The 15,662-nt window shown below is 36.5% G+C and overlaps 1 protein-coding gene across 23 annotated transcripts in view; it reads left to right on the forward strand.

The window, feature by feature from the left end:
* Positions 1-15,662, forward strand: part of Pcm1 (pericentriolar material 1) — a 100,565-nt gene that overhangs the window by 26,149 nt on the left and 58,754 nt on the right. For 11 of the 23 annotated variants that reach the window (XM_052752095.1, XM_052752094.1, XM_052752099.1 and 8 more), the window contains 9 exons: positions 329-517; positions 4,696-4,873; positions 5,034-5,123; positions 7,970-8,079; positions 9,420-9,636; positions 11,510-11,708; positions 12,610-12,783; positions 13,276-13,430; positions 13,548-13,777. In XM_052752095.1, the coding sequence (XP_052608055.1) occupies positions 329-517; positions 4,696-4,873; positions 5,034-5,123; positions 7,970-8,079; positions 9,420-9,636; positions 11,510-11,708; positions 12,610-12,783; positions 13,276-13,430; positions 13,548-13,777 (1,542 nt within the window). The remainder of the gene's footprint in view (positions 1-328; positions 518-4,695; positions 4,874-5,033; positions 5,124-7,969; positions 8,080-9,419; positions 9,637-11,509; positions 11,709-12,609; positions 12,784-13,275; positions 13,431-13,547; positions 13,778-15,662) is intronic. The other 12 variants (XM_052752107.1, XM_052752108.1, XM_052752113.1 and 9 more) reach the window with 3 other exon arrangements.

Genomic DNA, 15,662 nt, shown 5'->3' on the forward strand with positions numbered 1-15,662 from the left:
TACTGTGATGAGAATTTTCTTCATAATCATGTTAAATCATGGCCTTTTGTAAATTATTATGTACCAGAATAAATGTTAAAATAGTGTTTTAGCAGTTTTGCATTCTTGGAACTTGTCACAGATGTAATGCTTGCTTGAATTCAATAAGCAACTGTTTATTTTACAGAAACTTAAAAGTATAATTAAATTTATTGCCTCTTGGGGGTGGATTTGGGTTAAATTTTTTAAAAAGTGGAATGAGACATTTTTGTATTTATTTACAAGGCTGGCTTATATGTTAAACAGGAGTTTGTGTTAAGAAATTAATATGCTACACTATTTAATAAAGGAGGCATCTTTTAGTCTGAGAATTCGGCCCTGCATTGAGGACAAACTAGGGAATTCAGCTTCACAAGAACAGGTTTCAGACATTGACGTTACTACAAGTCCAAAAGGGAAAGGTGACAGAGCTCCTCAGAATGACAGGGAACTGAGACCTAATAGGAAATGTAGCCGAAAACGTGGATTGCCCTCAAAGGTATACTTCACAATGTTAACTCGGGACGTCTTTAAATGAGCAGCTCTCATTTCTACTTCTTCCTTGTTTGCTTCTTCTGTTAACTGCTGTTCCTCTGAACTCTATAATTTATTAACACCGTTAATAGACTGTAATTTGCTGTAGTAAAATGCTATTGCTAAGTGTTTTTATTTCTTTTCTTTTTTTGCTTTAGAATATATCTCTGCATGGATAGCATATGGTAGCTGACTTTGATTTATAATTATAAAGGATTAGAATCGTAATTTGTTCTTTTTGCTATTGAAGGTTCAGAGTATATAAAAACATTGTTAAACCTTGGCCAATGTTTGTTTTTGTTTATAATAGTAGTGTTTATGAATTAGAATGATACTTTAAATTTTTGTCTTATTATTATAGTAGTTCATTAGAGAAAAAGAAGATAGTACACACTGTTAGGTTTTTCTGTCCTTAAAGGAAGAAATGCTTTTTTCGTGATTTTGGCTTGTATTTGTGTACTGTTTAAAACCTTTTCTCTTTCTCCCTCTCAGAAAAAAAGGTTTAGTTAGTTGATTTGCTCATTGATATTTTAATGTTCTGCTAGATATCCCATGATTTGTACAAAGACATTCAGGATAAGTGAAGAAAACTGTTTGTATAGCTCTTCCAATACATTCAAATAAAATAGCATTTGTAAAAGCATGTGTATCCTTTTAGCGAGAGCAAAATGCCATTTTAATATTTTAGGGTACATAAAAATAATTTTGTAAGTTTTATTACTAGCTTGTTACCAATGATCAATCTTTCTTTTGTAGTTATATTTTCTTTCTTTGGTGTTTAAAATGACAAAACTTCAAATATTTTGGCAGTTTGTGCTTTTTCATGTTTTTTTTTTTTTTTTGCGGGGGAGTGTCTTTAATTACACAAAGCATTAGGCTAAGGGTACTCCCTTCTGAGCAGAAAAGTACTTGGTTATCTTTAGACTTAATAGCATTGAAGGGGAGCAGACAAACATGAGCTACAGCGGGTGTCCTTTAAAACTTGTCTTCTTTCTTTATACAGTTGACAGGCACTGTGGCACATTGGCCAAGTCTCCTTTTCCCCTGTGCTGTTACATTTACTTTTAAAAAAAGAAAAAAAAAAGCCCTTCTGTTTCTAAGTCTCTTGGCAAGTATTCTTATAGATGAGAATTATTCTATCTTAAACTTGCTCAGGGATTTGTTACATTTCAACTATCCTTACTCTTGTTTTTTTTTTTTTTTTTAATTTTTATTTTGTGTGTGGATGCCTATATTGGACCACAACATGCATGTGGAGGTCAAAGGACAACCTGTATGCTTTCCCGATACTCTGTGGGTCCCGAGGATTGACTCAGGCCATGAGGTTTAATGCTTAGCAGTGTGACAGGCTCGAATCCACTGAGCCATCCTGCCAACCCTAGTCTTGATTCTTTTGGTTTTTCGAGACAGGGTTTCTCTGTGTAGCTTTGCGCCTTTCCTGGATCTCGCGCTGTAGACCAGGCTGGCCTCGAACTCACAGAGATCCGCCTGCCTCTGCCTCCCGAGTGCTGGGATTAAAGGCGTGCGCCACCACCGCCCCCTAGTCTTGATTCTTAAGGTCATCACAATGTAGTTTCCTAGTACATAATTCATAAAATGACTGTAATTCAAATCTTAATTCCTACCATCTGACTCAAATTTTTCTCTGCTTACAGAATCTGTCACACTCCATATCCCTTCTGCTTCTTCCCTCCTAAGAAACCTTTTGAAATGTATTGTGTTTGAAGAATAGAGGAAAAGGTTTGAGGTCTTATCTTAGATTCGGAGCTGAAAACAACCTTTGAGTTACAGATTGATATGAAATAATAGATATTCTAACCATATCCATCTACAAAGGCTGATTCTAATTTTTTTGGTGTATTTTATAGACATAACATTTTGTATTATGTAACAAAGAAGCCCTTCATGTACACCCATGCTTTGTCAATTCTCAGGTACTTTCTCACCATTTTTTTGAGACAGCATCTCTCACTGGCCTGTAACTGGACAGAGTAGGCTAGTGCAGTTGTCCAGTGAGTTCCAGGGATCTGCTCATCTCTACCTTCCAAGAGCTGGGTTTACATGTAGGGATTGCCAGGTCTAGCTTTTTTTAAAAAATACAGGTTCTTAGGATCCAACTCAAGTTCTTGTGCTTATAAGGCAAGCAATCACTTTGTTTCCCCCTTCCTCCTCTTTTTTTTTTAAGACAGTCTTATTGTGTAGCCTTGACTAGGATGGAATACCTATGTAGACTACACTGGCCTTGAACCCACAGAGGTGTACCTGCCTCTGCCTCTCAAATACTAAGAGTAAAGGTGTGCCACCACACCCATTTTCTCAACTTTTTTCATAATTGATTATAAATACCAATCTGAAATGTAAATTATATGTATGTCAGTGTTAATAGCAGTAGTCAACTTCCACTAAACTTCCAATTTTATCTTAACTTTCTCTGAGTACTTAACTGTAGGCTATATGCTTTTTTGTTCTCTTATTTTTTTTTCCTTTTCTAAGTCACAATGTAAAATGTTGTCTTGGTTACCCATTCTTAGTTACAATATTGCTAGTTCTACTTGAGAGGAGGTAGATGGAAGAGGCTTTATGTAGCACTGGTGAAGGATGTCATCTAGAAGGAAACTTCTCAAACTGTCTGTGTTCCCTGTGGTTTCTCTAGAAATCACATGTGACCAGGGAATGTAGATCAGTGGGTTTATTTTTACTTTCAAAAGAAATCATTGACTTACTAATTGCTTTAGTAATTTTAGGGAGAAATCATTTAAAGTTTTATAATCCCAACAAAAATTTGTTAGTGTGGTAAATTTAAAACCAAATCAATACAGTAAAGGGAATATTTTATGTCAATGGATTAACGTAACAGAACTTTCAAATATTTTTATGGTAAATCATTGATGAATACCATTACAATATATATTTCATGTATAATTGGGCTTAAATTTTATTGTTTGGGGGGCTGTGTTTACATTTCTGTCTTGATTAGTTTTGTTCAGTTGTGTTTTAAATTTTAATTTTGTATATGCATGGTTTTTTTTGTTTTTGTTTTTTATACACACAAGGGGCCTTATGCATGGCTAAGCAAGAGCTTTATCATTAAGTCATACCAGCAGCCCACTTAGTCATTACTCTTTTTTAAATTTTTTTCTTTTAAAAGGTTGATTTCTTTTATGTGTATAAGTGTTTAGACTGCATGTGTGTGTGTGCATCCTCTGCATGTCTGATGCCCACAAAGGTCAGAGAGGGTGTTAGATCCCTTGGAACTGGAATTAAGATAGTTGTGAGCCTCTATGTGAGTGCTGGGAACTGAACCTGGGTCCTCTGCAAGAGCTACAAGTGCATGTAACTGCTGAGCCATCACTTCAATTCCATTGGTAGTTTCTTCTAAGTTGTCCCTATTTAAATCTGTTATGTTGCACATAGAGGGGATAAGTTCTTAGTGTATTGGGGAAGTTTGGAAGTATTTTCTTTGTGTCTTTTACTCCAAACTCAGCTGAATAGACATACGTTAAGAGACAAAAAACTAATAAAGATATCTGATACAAAATAAAGTTTTCTGCTTTGTTATATACTTGATGTGTTTCAGCTAGGCCCTTTTACATAAGATAATCAAGAAATGTATTTAGAAAATCTCAACCTTGGTTAGAAGTTGGTGTGTTCTCTCTTTCTGTCTTCCTCCCCCCCCCTCTCTCTCTCACACACACACACACACACACACACACACACACACACACACACACACACACATTTGCTTTTGTTGTATATGTTCAAAATCATCTTCTAGAATGGGGTAGAGAGTTTGGTTACCTAGTTCTTTTAGAAAATGATCTTTTGGAGCATTAACTCTGTATAACCTGTAATTGGCTCCCCTATTCTTTTGTTTGCAATATGTGCAGCTCCTTATGCTTTCATAGACTTTCAACCTTCTGTTTTGTAAGGGTTTTTTTCTCTTTTATTTCCTTGTCATAGTTTTTTGCTTTGAAATTCCCTAATTCTTAATGTGGGACATATCTGTTTTCTAAGCCTTTAAAACTATCTAGAGTTGTGTATTCAGTCAAAACTATTGTCTCTGCTGTACTTTGCCACTGGCAAATGAAACAGGACCATGGATTTCAACAGTCAGAAATAAGTATTGTTGGTCTTATTTTCCAGGCCAGAGATCATCAACAGGAGCCCATGGAAGAGACAGAAAATTTGAAGAAACAACATGATTTATTAAAAAGAATGTTACAGCAGCAGGAGCAGCTGCGAGCTTTACAGGGACGACAAGCCGCCCTTCTAGCTTTGCAGCATAAAGCAGAACAAGCTATAGCTGTGATGGACGATTCTGGTATGTGACAGTCTTCGAATGTGGTTTTTATAAGGAAGGCTCATTAACTGTGTATTGCAAAGGGAATGCTATTATTGTATAATCAGATCTCGGTTGTTGACTAGTGTAGCAACCTGCAAGCAAGGCTTACTCTGTCCTGTGCTTTTCTCTGGTTATACAGAAAAGGTTGCAGGAACAGCTCCTGGCTATCATACTGTACCGTGCAGACAGACAGCTCGCTCTCCTTTTCATCAGAGAGTACCTTTAAGAGGTAAAAGAGACAGGCCTGTATGTAGTACTGTTTTTTCACCTCAGAGTGATAGGGCTCTTGATGCTTTTGTTTCCATTTGGGGGGTTACTGTTTGTGTTTGTTTGTTTGATCTTACTCAGCTAAGATTGTTCTTTATTTGCCTTACAAGGAAGGTTTAAAAAAAATCTTAAGTCAGCCAGGCATGGTAGCATAATACCTGTAATCCCAGCACTCAGAAGGCTGAGGCAGGAAGATCAAGAATTCTTAGGGTCTGGGGAGATAGCTCAGTTGGTAAGTGCATGTCCCACAAGCATGAGGACCTCAGTGTAGATCAACCGCTTAAAAGCCAAGTGCAGTGGCACACATCTGTGGCCCCAACACTAGAAGGGACAGAGACAGGAGGTCCCTGGGATTCAGTAGTCTAGCCAGTTCATGAGCGTTGGCTTCAGTGAGTAATCTTGTCTCAAGAAGATTGAACGTGACTACGGAAGATACCCAACATCAACCTCTTAGGTACACAGATGTGTACACAGACTCCCTCCCCCAGTACTTCATGGTGGGACTCTGTCTCGTAAAATAAGAAAGTGGAGAGGGCTGCAGGTTTGCATGGTTAAGTCTGCCCTGGGTTCAGTCTTTAGCACCCAGAGAATATTAAAAAAAAAAAAAGACAAGAAGAAGTTTAATAAGGTAGTAAATTAATAGAGCATATTTAGTAGTCAGTGTTAGTTATTTCAGATACCCAGTTTTATATATGAGCTTTTAAACTGCTGTTAAACTTTACTCAGTTTTTGTGAGACTCAGAAATGTTCTTTTCCCCCGTTTCCTTCAGAGCTATGTATTATTTAAGTGACAATTGAATTGTTTAATATTGAGTTTTTTTTTAATTTTGTAGTATTTCTTACTGTCTTCAAACCTGTTTTAAGTTTTCATTAGGATAAAAGTAAGATTGTTTCAGCCGGGCGGTGGTGGCGCACGCCTTTAATCCCAGCACTCGGGAGGCAGAGCCAGGCGGATCTCTGTGAGTTCGAGGCCAGCCTGGGCTACCAAGTGAGTTCCAGGAAAAGGCGCAAAGCTACACAGAGAAACCCTGTCTCGAAAAACCAAAAAAAAAAAAAAAAAAAAAAAAAAAAAAAAAAAAAAAAAAAAAAAAAAAAAAAAAAAAAGAAAAAAAGTAAGATTGTTTCTTGTTAAAATTCAATAAGGCTAAGGTTTCTTTTTAGCTATATTTCTAGCTGACAAATAACAATTGTATATATATATATGTGTGTGTGTGTGTGTGTATATATATATATATATATTTATCTATTTATTTATTTTGGGGGCACAAAGCGATAGATATGATAACCTCTTAGGTTGGCTGAGTTGCTTTCTCATCAGTTCTCCTAGTTGACTTGTCTTTGAGCACTGTAATCAGGCCATTTTATCTTGCTGTGTTGGTGACATAGGTTCCTAGGGGCTGCTTAGAGGAGTGTGAGTGCACAGGTGAGGGCTCACCTCCAGGATTATGGACCGCTAACTAGGGGCTGCCCTCCTGCACAGGAGTCTCTCTCCTGCCCACTGACGGCCTGAGAACCTCATGGAGCAGTGGGGCCCCCAAAGTTCCCAGTGGCCTTTCTATCGTCTTGAGTACTTGAAGCTGCATCATCTCACTGGATCACCGTTATTGTAGGCTACTGCTTAAGGCTTCATAGAGAAGGACGACAAACACAGTTTCTGGCTTGGTTAGGTTTATACAGAATTTTAATAGAAATCCATCGAATTTAGGTTAAAATATGCAAATAGTTTCTTTTACAAAAATACACTATCATGAATTGCAATAAAAGACTATAACTAGAAGATTGAATTTGAACTTTATGTACTTCAACAAGAATTTTGGCTTAATAATTTTAAAACAATTCTGCTACTGTACTTAAGAAGTTTTGCTGAAGAAAACTGATGAAAGCAAGGGTTAGCATCTCATCTGTTCAGAAACACAACACGCCTGCCTTGGGGAAAAGTGCTTTTCTTCCTGCCTAAGTTGTTCATTAGTTATCTGGATTGTAATTCTGGTGTTCTCCAAGGAAAGTTTAGACTAGAAAAGGGTTTCTCTCAGTCCTCACATGCTAGGGATTTGTTTTATTTTGTTTTCCAGCAGAAAATGATGGTATTTTCTTTTCGATCTTTCTTTCTTTCTTTTTTTTTTAAGCAGTTTGTAGCCTGTGGCTTCTTATAAAATTGGAAAGTTAAAAGAGAGAATCAAGATGGGGTACTGGGTAGTAAAGCAGTAAGTGTTGTCAAAATTGTCTTCATAAACATGCGTTAGGAAGGTGAGGGAGTTTTGTTGTTTTTAATGAAGATGATAAAATCTGCGGTCTTTTATTGTAATTGACATGCTTTTATGAAACACCGCCATTTTTTTTTTTACATGTTGCTGCTTTTTGCCCTTTAATGGCAGAAATGGGTAGACAAGACAAGAACTGTATTCCACAGAACCATGCCAATTTTCAGTCTGTACTTTGTAGAAAAACTTGCCCATTTCTATAATATAGTTTTGGTTTTCTTGAAGAGGTGGAGATAGAGACCTGTCAGAGTCAGCTTTTTTTTTTTTTTTTTTTTTTTTCAGGATCTAATTTGCACACTGTACCTTCTACCTAAAGAAACTAATGGAGTCATCCTAGCTCTATCCTAACAAGTCACATTTATTAATTGGGAATACAGTCTGTTGAGATTAAAAAACACGAGTCACTTTCCTAGAGTTTAGTAGTTGTCCCTTTATTTTTATGTCAGATATGAACTTCTAATATATAATTAAAAGTTTCAAATTATGTTAGGTTGAGCTCCCTTTGATGCTTCTTTATATTGAATCTAGTATTTAATTTTGTTTTCAGTTGTTACAGAAACTACAGGAAGCTTATCTGGAGTCAGCATCACATCTGAACTAAATGAAGAACTGAATGACTTAATCCAGCGTTTCCATAATCAGCTTCGTGATTCTCAGGTAATTGGTTTATGTAGTTAAGTTTATGAATCACATTAATTAACCCAGTGGGTCTCAAACCTTAGCGAACATAGATATCACCTGGCTTGAGTTTTTAAAAGTGGATACACAAAGTCCCTCAACCTCCAAAATTATGATTCTTAAGATTTGATTAGGCCCCATATGATCCCATTGCTATTCTTGATACTCTCCTTTGAGAAACTCTAGGTTAGAGGAGAATGTACTATGTTAAGATTTATTATTATTATTTTTTTATTTGTATCTGTGTACCTGAATGTATATATGTATCCTGTGCATACAGAGACCAGAAGAGGGCGTCAGATCGCCTGGAATTGGAGTTACAGGCAGTTATGAGCTGCCTAATGTGCATGCTAGGACAGAACCTGGATCTTCTGCAAAAGCAGAAGATGAGCCATGTCTCCACACCCAGAAAAGCTATTTTTAATGTGCTGAGTAGTAAGGTTTCCCTTGTGTTGACTGTTAGATTAAACATTCTGTTTACCTCTTTTAAGCACTAAATGGTTATAACCTTTAAGATTTAAACTTAGGCCAGTTATAGTGGTGTGTGCTTTAATCCCAGCAGTGGGAGGCAAAGGTAGGTGGATCTCTGTGAATTCAAGATCAGCCTAGTCTACTTAGTGAGTTCCAGGACAGCCAGGGCTACCGAGACCCTGCCTCAAGAAAACAAAAAACCAAAAACAAACAAAGAGACTTAAAGTCTTTTTAAAGACTTAGTTTTAAGTCTGTGTCCTTGCATTATTTTATCTTATTGACAGTTTTTAAGAAAGGTTTTTAGGGAGGGGTAGTATTTTCCTTTGATTTGGTATTGAAGCAAGACAAGCTGACCTCAAATTTTCCATCTTTATGTCTTAGCCTCTTAAAGCACTAGGATTATAGGCTTGTGCTCCCATATCTACCAAGAGCAATTTTAGAATTAATAAGTATTTCAGTTTTATGAATTTTGTAAAATAATGGTGCATGTGTGAATTTTTAGTGTGGGATTTGGATAAGAATTGGTGAACCATTGCCTTCACACTGGGAAAGGATGTGTGATTAAAGATGCGGTGACTCTTGTCTTGCCCACTAAGGAAATGAGTGTGGTCAGCCATTTTGAACAGTTATCTAGCAAAAATTCGTAAATCTTTGTAATGAACCCTGTCATACCCTACATAAGGAAGCTCTCAAATACTACAGGAGATAGGGATAAAATTGTTAATGGGAGCATCGTGTTAATAGCAAATAGGAAACAAAATAAATGTCAACATACTGTAAAATGCAACTTTTAATTGCCTTCATCTTAAATGATCTTTTCCTTTTTGCTTTGTCTTTTTTAAACTAAGCCTCCCACTGTTCCAGACAACAGAAGACAGGCAGAAAGCCTTTCATTAACTAGAGAGATTTCTCAGAGCAGAAATCCCTCAGTTTCTGAACATTTACCTGATGAGAAAGTCCAGCTTTTTAGCAAAATGAGAGTACTACAGGAAAAGAAACAGAAAATGGACAAATTACTTGGAGAACTCCATACCCTTCGAGACCAGCATCTGAACAATTCATCATGTGAGTAAATCTGATTCAGCAGTGTTATGTAAAGGGCATGTAAGTATATATGCTGGCACAGTGCAGTTACTTAGTAACTATTTGATAAGTTAGTAAATAGAGTTCCACAAAAAGATTATAATTTTTGAGGAAGAAACTTGAATGTGAAAAGGTTTTAATAAGCCAATATGTAGTAAGAGCCAAATAGATGTTAAGTCTATTCATAAAAAAAAATGAAATTGGTATAATTCATATCTAGTCTGTAGTCTTTATTATTTTACTAAAGATTTTTCTCAATCCTAGTCCCTGTCCCTCGGTAATAGGAGCTCAAGTGCAGGAAATTGAAATCTCCTGGGTAACTCCAGCTGGCCATTATTATTGTAACATTTCAGTTTTTGTCTGAATAAGCAATGATAGTGGATAAGAACACCTTTTTTTTTTTTTTTTTTTTTTTTTTTGGTTTTTCGAGATAGGGTTTCTCTGTAGTTTTGTGCCTTTCCTGGAACTCACTTTGTAGACCAGGCTGGCCTCGAACTCACAGAGATCCTCCTTCCTCTGCCTCCCGAGTGCTGGGATTAAAGGCGTGCGCCACCACCGCCCGGCAAGAACACCATTTTTAGAATCCCATTCAAAGATGACTCAGTAGCTAAAAGCACTAACTGCTTTTGCAGAGAAGCCAGGTTTGGTTCCCAGGACCCACTTTAGGCAGCTCACAACTGCCTGTCACTCCAGTGCCAGGGGATTCAATGCTATCTGGTTTTTATGGGTACCTGCATGTGTGTGATGCACATAAATTCATGCAGGTACATACATACCTAAAATAGAAATAAATAAGTCATTCAAAGTAACAGAATCAGATGTTCTCTTTTATTTTCTGTGTTTTGAAAAAGGATTTGACAGTGGAACTCAGGCTTACTTCAAATTTGCAACATTCCTGCCTCGGTCTCCCCAAGGGCTGTGATTCTAAGTTTCCTTTGCCACATCCAGTTTGGAAGAGCTGTTCTTTATTCTTCACATATATCTTGGTTTTCTGCCACTTTCAAAGACACGTTACTATTCTGCCCTGAAACACGCATTTCCACCTCTTGATCTCAGCTACCTTCCTCTTCCTGTAGAGGATAATATCACTTATTACCTTTTCTGAACAGAGGAAGACAACTAAGGAAAACAAACTTGGAAAGGTGTGTTTATGGCTTTGTGTCAGTTTTATATGCCAAGAAAGTCCTACTTTGTTGACTGACAGCTGACAGAAAGGCTCCTCCTCCTCCTCCTAGAAAAGAGTGTAAGAGCAGTAGTTAAAGGGAGACTGGGTAAAGAAAGAAGAGTGGAAAAAGAGACCAGTGGAAACTAGCCATGATAATTGTGGCATTAAAATGAGAAGGAAACAATGATAGTCACATTGAGAAAAAGGTGAATGACAGTAGTTTTGAAGTAGTAGGAGGTAGACAAATACATAGTCTTTACTCATTACTTGCTAGGATTCTATACATCATACATAGTGACCCTGTTTAACCTAACCCAAGACAAGTTTATCCTATCGTTCTTTTGGTGGCTTTTCTAGCATATAGCATTGTAATTCTTTGCAATTTCTGTCTTATTTTCTCCCTTTCTTCTATTTTAACCCAATGGCTGTAATGCAAAAGTGCTAGGTTGTTTAGAAGGAAGAAGTAAAAATATTTTTCCTTGTGTATTTTGAAGTGTTTAGTTGTGAACTATGTTAATAAGTAGCCTGTGTACTTATTAATATATATGCTTTCAGGATTTAAATCTGCAGATTTTAAGATGCTAATGAATTTTATTTTCTGTTTGTTTATAAGTATCCAAACTGTAAATATTTGCTGCTTCATACATGTTTATTTATGGTAATGGTGTATCTTTTCTCTCTCTCTTTTAGTTGTGCCTTCAACTTCTCTCCAAAGAAGTGGGGATAAGAGAAGTCCAACGGCAGCTCTCTCTGCTCCTGCAGGCTTTGCACCGGTTGTCAATGGAGAGGCCAACAGCCTTACGCCATCTGTTCCTTGTCCTGCCACTTCTCTAGTTTCTCAGAACGAGAGTGAAAATGAAGCTCTCCTAAATCCAGCTGAAAAACTACAGTAAAATACTTTATGCAATCATTCTTCTCATCTATTAAATAATTAGAATTAAATAATGAGGATTTTCTTTTTTGGTTTTTCCGAGACAGGGTTTCTCTATTTGGCTTTGGAGCCTTTCCTGAAACTCTCTCTGTAGACCAGGCTGAACTCGAACTCACAGAGATCCGCCTGCCTCTGCCTCCCGAGTGCTGAGATTAAAGGCGCGCGCCACCACCGGGTGGCTGAGGATTTTCTTAAACTGTTAAAAATTTGTAAGAAACTGAAGTTAGTAAGATAAACATTCTTAAGATATATGAAGAAAGAAGGAGGGGATGTAATATATATCAATCTTGTCAGTTGGCTAAAAGAATGAGACATCGTGTAGGTAGTCTCTGTAGACTGCTGGTAGTTGATTATTTTTCAGAGAAAGGGTTAGAAATAGCAAGAATTGTCTATAAAGTGTTTGACTATCAAACTCTAAGGCCCGGCTCTAAACTCAGCCCTGAAGTGATGTTATACAAGACTGTGTCAGCAGTGTGAGCAGAACACTTAGAAAGCCTCTGCTGCTTCCCCTGCAAACCAGGCATGATGTGGAAGACATTGCAGTCCGTGCTTTAGGGTTTGGAGTGATTGTCTGCTTGCACAGGGTCTCACTGTATAGCCAGCCTTTACTGGCTTGGAACTCACTGTGTAGACCAGGCTGGCCTTGTACTTACAGAGATGTGCCCTTTGAGTGTTAGAATGAAAGGCATGTGCCAACATGTTCAGCTGAAACTGTATTTTTTAAAATTGACAGATGCCCTGAATACTTAATTTGATCTAAATGTGTGTGTGTGTGTTCCTGTGTATGTGCCAACTGCTATTAAGTGAAAATAATGTGCTTTTTTTTCTTCTAAAATGGTGTTACATTTTTTTTAATCAGGAAGTTAAATGAAGTTCAAAAGAGATTGAATGAATTGAGAGAATTAGTTCATTATTATGAACAAACATCAGATATGATGACAGATGCTGTGAATGAAAATACAAAAGATGAAGAAACTGAGGAGTCAGAATATGATTCTGAGCATGAAAATTCTGAACCTGTTACTAACATTAGGTGACAACATTTAAGTTTCTTTTTCCCAATGTATTCATCTGAACATGAAGCTTTGTGGGGGCTGGGATGGAGTAATACATCAGTGAAGTATTCCTTGTTAGCTTCTTATTAGGCTTTTTCTTTTAAGTTAACTGTTAGTGTACTTATCATCCTTGCCCTATAAAGAAAAAGAAGGAAATAATGAAGGCAATAATTTAGTAAAATTGCTGTTTGTTACTGAATGCAAGTAAATTTAAGTACAAAATTTAGCATTTTCTTTTCCTACCACTATACTTTAGGTATATTTTGAGTTTTCAGATGCTTTTCTTCATAAACTTCTAAGTTTGTGGAAAAATTAATGAAAAGCAGGAGTCCGTTATTAAGAATTTGAGCTTAAATGGTTTAGGTAGTGCTGTTCTTGGGTTGAAACTAGCTTTATAGCTCTAAGTAGGTAGATTTAAAAAAAATTTTGTTTCTTGTTGTTTTAAATAACTTGGCTTTAATTTCTTTCAGAAATCCACCGGTAGCTTCTACTTGGAATGAAGTGAATAGTAACAGTAATACACAGTGTGTTTCTAATAATAGAGAGGGGCGATCAGTTAATTCTAACTGTGAAATTAACAACAGATCTGCTGCCAACATCAGAGCTCTAAACATGCCTCCATTAGGTATGGTTTCCTGTAATCACAGACATTTTACCATATTACTCTTGTGAAGTAGATTATCTTTGATTTGTCTTCTTAATGTTTTAAAATCAGTTACTTGAATGATACTTGTTTTAACAGACTGTCGATACAATAGAGAAGGAGAACAGAGGTTGCATGTAGCACGGGGTGAAGATGAGGAGGAGGAAGAAGTAGAAGAGGAAGGAGCCAGTGGAGCTTCTTTATCTAGTCATAGGAGCAGTCTGGTTGATGAGGCGCCAGAAGATGAAGAATTTGAACAGAAGATTAGTAGACTCATGGCTGCAAAAGAGAAACTTAAACAGCTCCAAGATCTCGTTGCTATGGTGCAGGTAAGTTACTTGTTAAAATAGTGTAGTCATATAATATGCAAGTTTTGTGTGTGTTTGATAATTATGTTGGTGTAACTCCTTTCCTTCCATTTCTTATATTGAACTGAGGCCCCTTACATACTCAGCAAAGCATGTTGCCACTGAGTTACATCCTCAGCCCTGTATTTGTGTCTTAGATGTTACTATTAAAGGTTTAGTAGCTTACATGCTATATATCAGATACTGGCAAACTCTTCCTGGTAAAGTTTAGAAATTGAGCCTGACATGATGGTGCACATCCATAGTCCTACCACTTGGGAGGTAGAGGCAGGAAGATTAGGAGGAGTTCAAGGATATCCTTGACTATATCTAAGTTGGAGGTCTGCTTTGGGCACAAGAGACTGTTTCAGAAAAAAATGGGAGGAGTGGTTAGAGTAGGTAAATTGTCTTTATAAAGCATATAACACCTTTTACAACTTATTAGTGTGAATGCAGCCATCTGTATAGAAAAACCCAGGAGCGTGGCTATGTACCAGTATAGTTTGATATACAACCCCACATAATTGTTTTTGGTTTTCCTGATGATACTGACCTCGTATAATAGATCCCATAGCATTATCATAAGGTAATTATTAAGCAGATTGAAAAAAATGTTAATTGCCCAATGTTACATAATTATGACGGCCAGAATTTAGATTGTCTATAGCAGAGCCTGAGATCTTAACCTAATTGATGTAAAAAAAAAAAAAAGAAAATCCAAATGTTAGCATGTTAGTGGCGTTCAACTATTCCTTGCAGTCTGAGACTTTTGTTCATTGGTCTCTGACAATTTTTTTTTTTTTTTTTGGTTTTTCGAGACAGGGTTTCTCTGTGTAGCTTTGCACCTTTCCTGGAACTCACTCTGTAGCCCAGGCTGGCCTCGAACTCATAGAGATCCGCCTGGCTCTGCCTCCCGAGTGCTGGGATTAAAGGCGTGTGCCACCACCGCCCTCAACTATTAATATATGTTTTCTAAAATAATTTATACATATGCACATGTAATTATGTAATTGTTAACACTTCTTTATTATTTAATGTCCAAAGATCTACTGATTTTTTTGCAGTTTCCTATGGTAGATATACTTTTTCTAGAGTAACAAAAACGGTTTAACTTGTGAAATTATTCCTTTGCTTCTTTTTTCTTTGTTGTTTCTTTCAAGTGTTTTGTTAGACCATTGCCATGTATTACTATACCTTTTAATTTTATGGAAAATTTCTAATTGCTCTCCAGAATTAGTTAATTGATATTCTAAGCAAAGTGAGTCCATGTCCCCATACCTCTGATTACATTTTTATTATATTGGTATACGATAACTTGTTTACACATTAATAGTATTGGCTTTTTCTCAATTTTCTCTCTGAGAACAAAAGCTGTTGAAGAAACGAAAGTGCATAAACATGTACAAACATACAAGGAAACTATGCATGTAAAATGTGCATAACTTACAAGTAAACACCTTTCGAGATATATATGTATGTGATTTATTTTGGTCATATGTTTGAAGAGTATCAGGAAGAGCACCTAAGCAAATGACATTGGTTGCAAATGTATAATGAAATCGATAGAAAGAATGGACATCTTTCTGAATTTCTACTTTACTTTTTTAACTTATATCACATGACTATTACCTTTTGAAATGCACGAAACAGCTTCTGAAACAAGTAGTAGTAATATGTTAGGCTTATTACTGAATATTCTTACATAGTTGTAAGAACTCATTTGCTAATTGTTGTTATTTATTAATTTCCCATTATTTGTTTAAGACAGTGATTCTCAATGTGGGTCATGACCCCTTTAACAGGGGTCACACATCAGATAGCCTGCATATCAGATATTTATATTACGATTCATAGCAAGTAGCAAAAT

This window comes from Peromyscus californicus, unplaced genomic scaffold (genome assembly GCF_007827085.1).
Source record: "Peromyscus californicus insignis strain IS unplaced genomic scaffold, ASM782708v3 Scaffold_23__1_contigs__length_62951481, whole genome shotgun sequence".
NCBI lineage: Eukaryota > Metazoa > Chordata > Mammalia > Rodentia > Cricetidae > Peromyscus > Peromyscus californicus.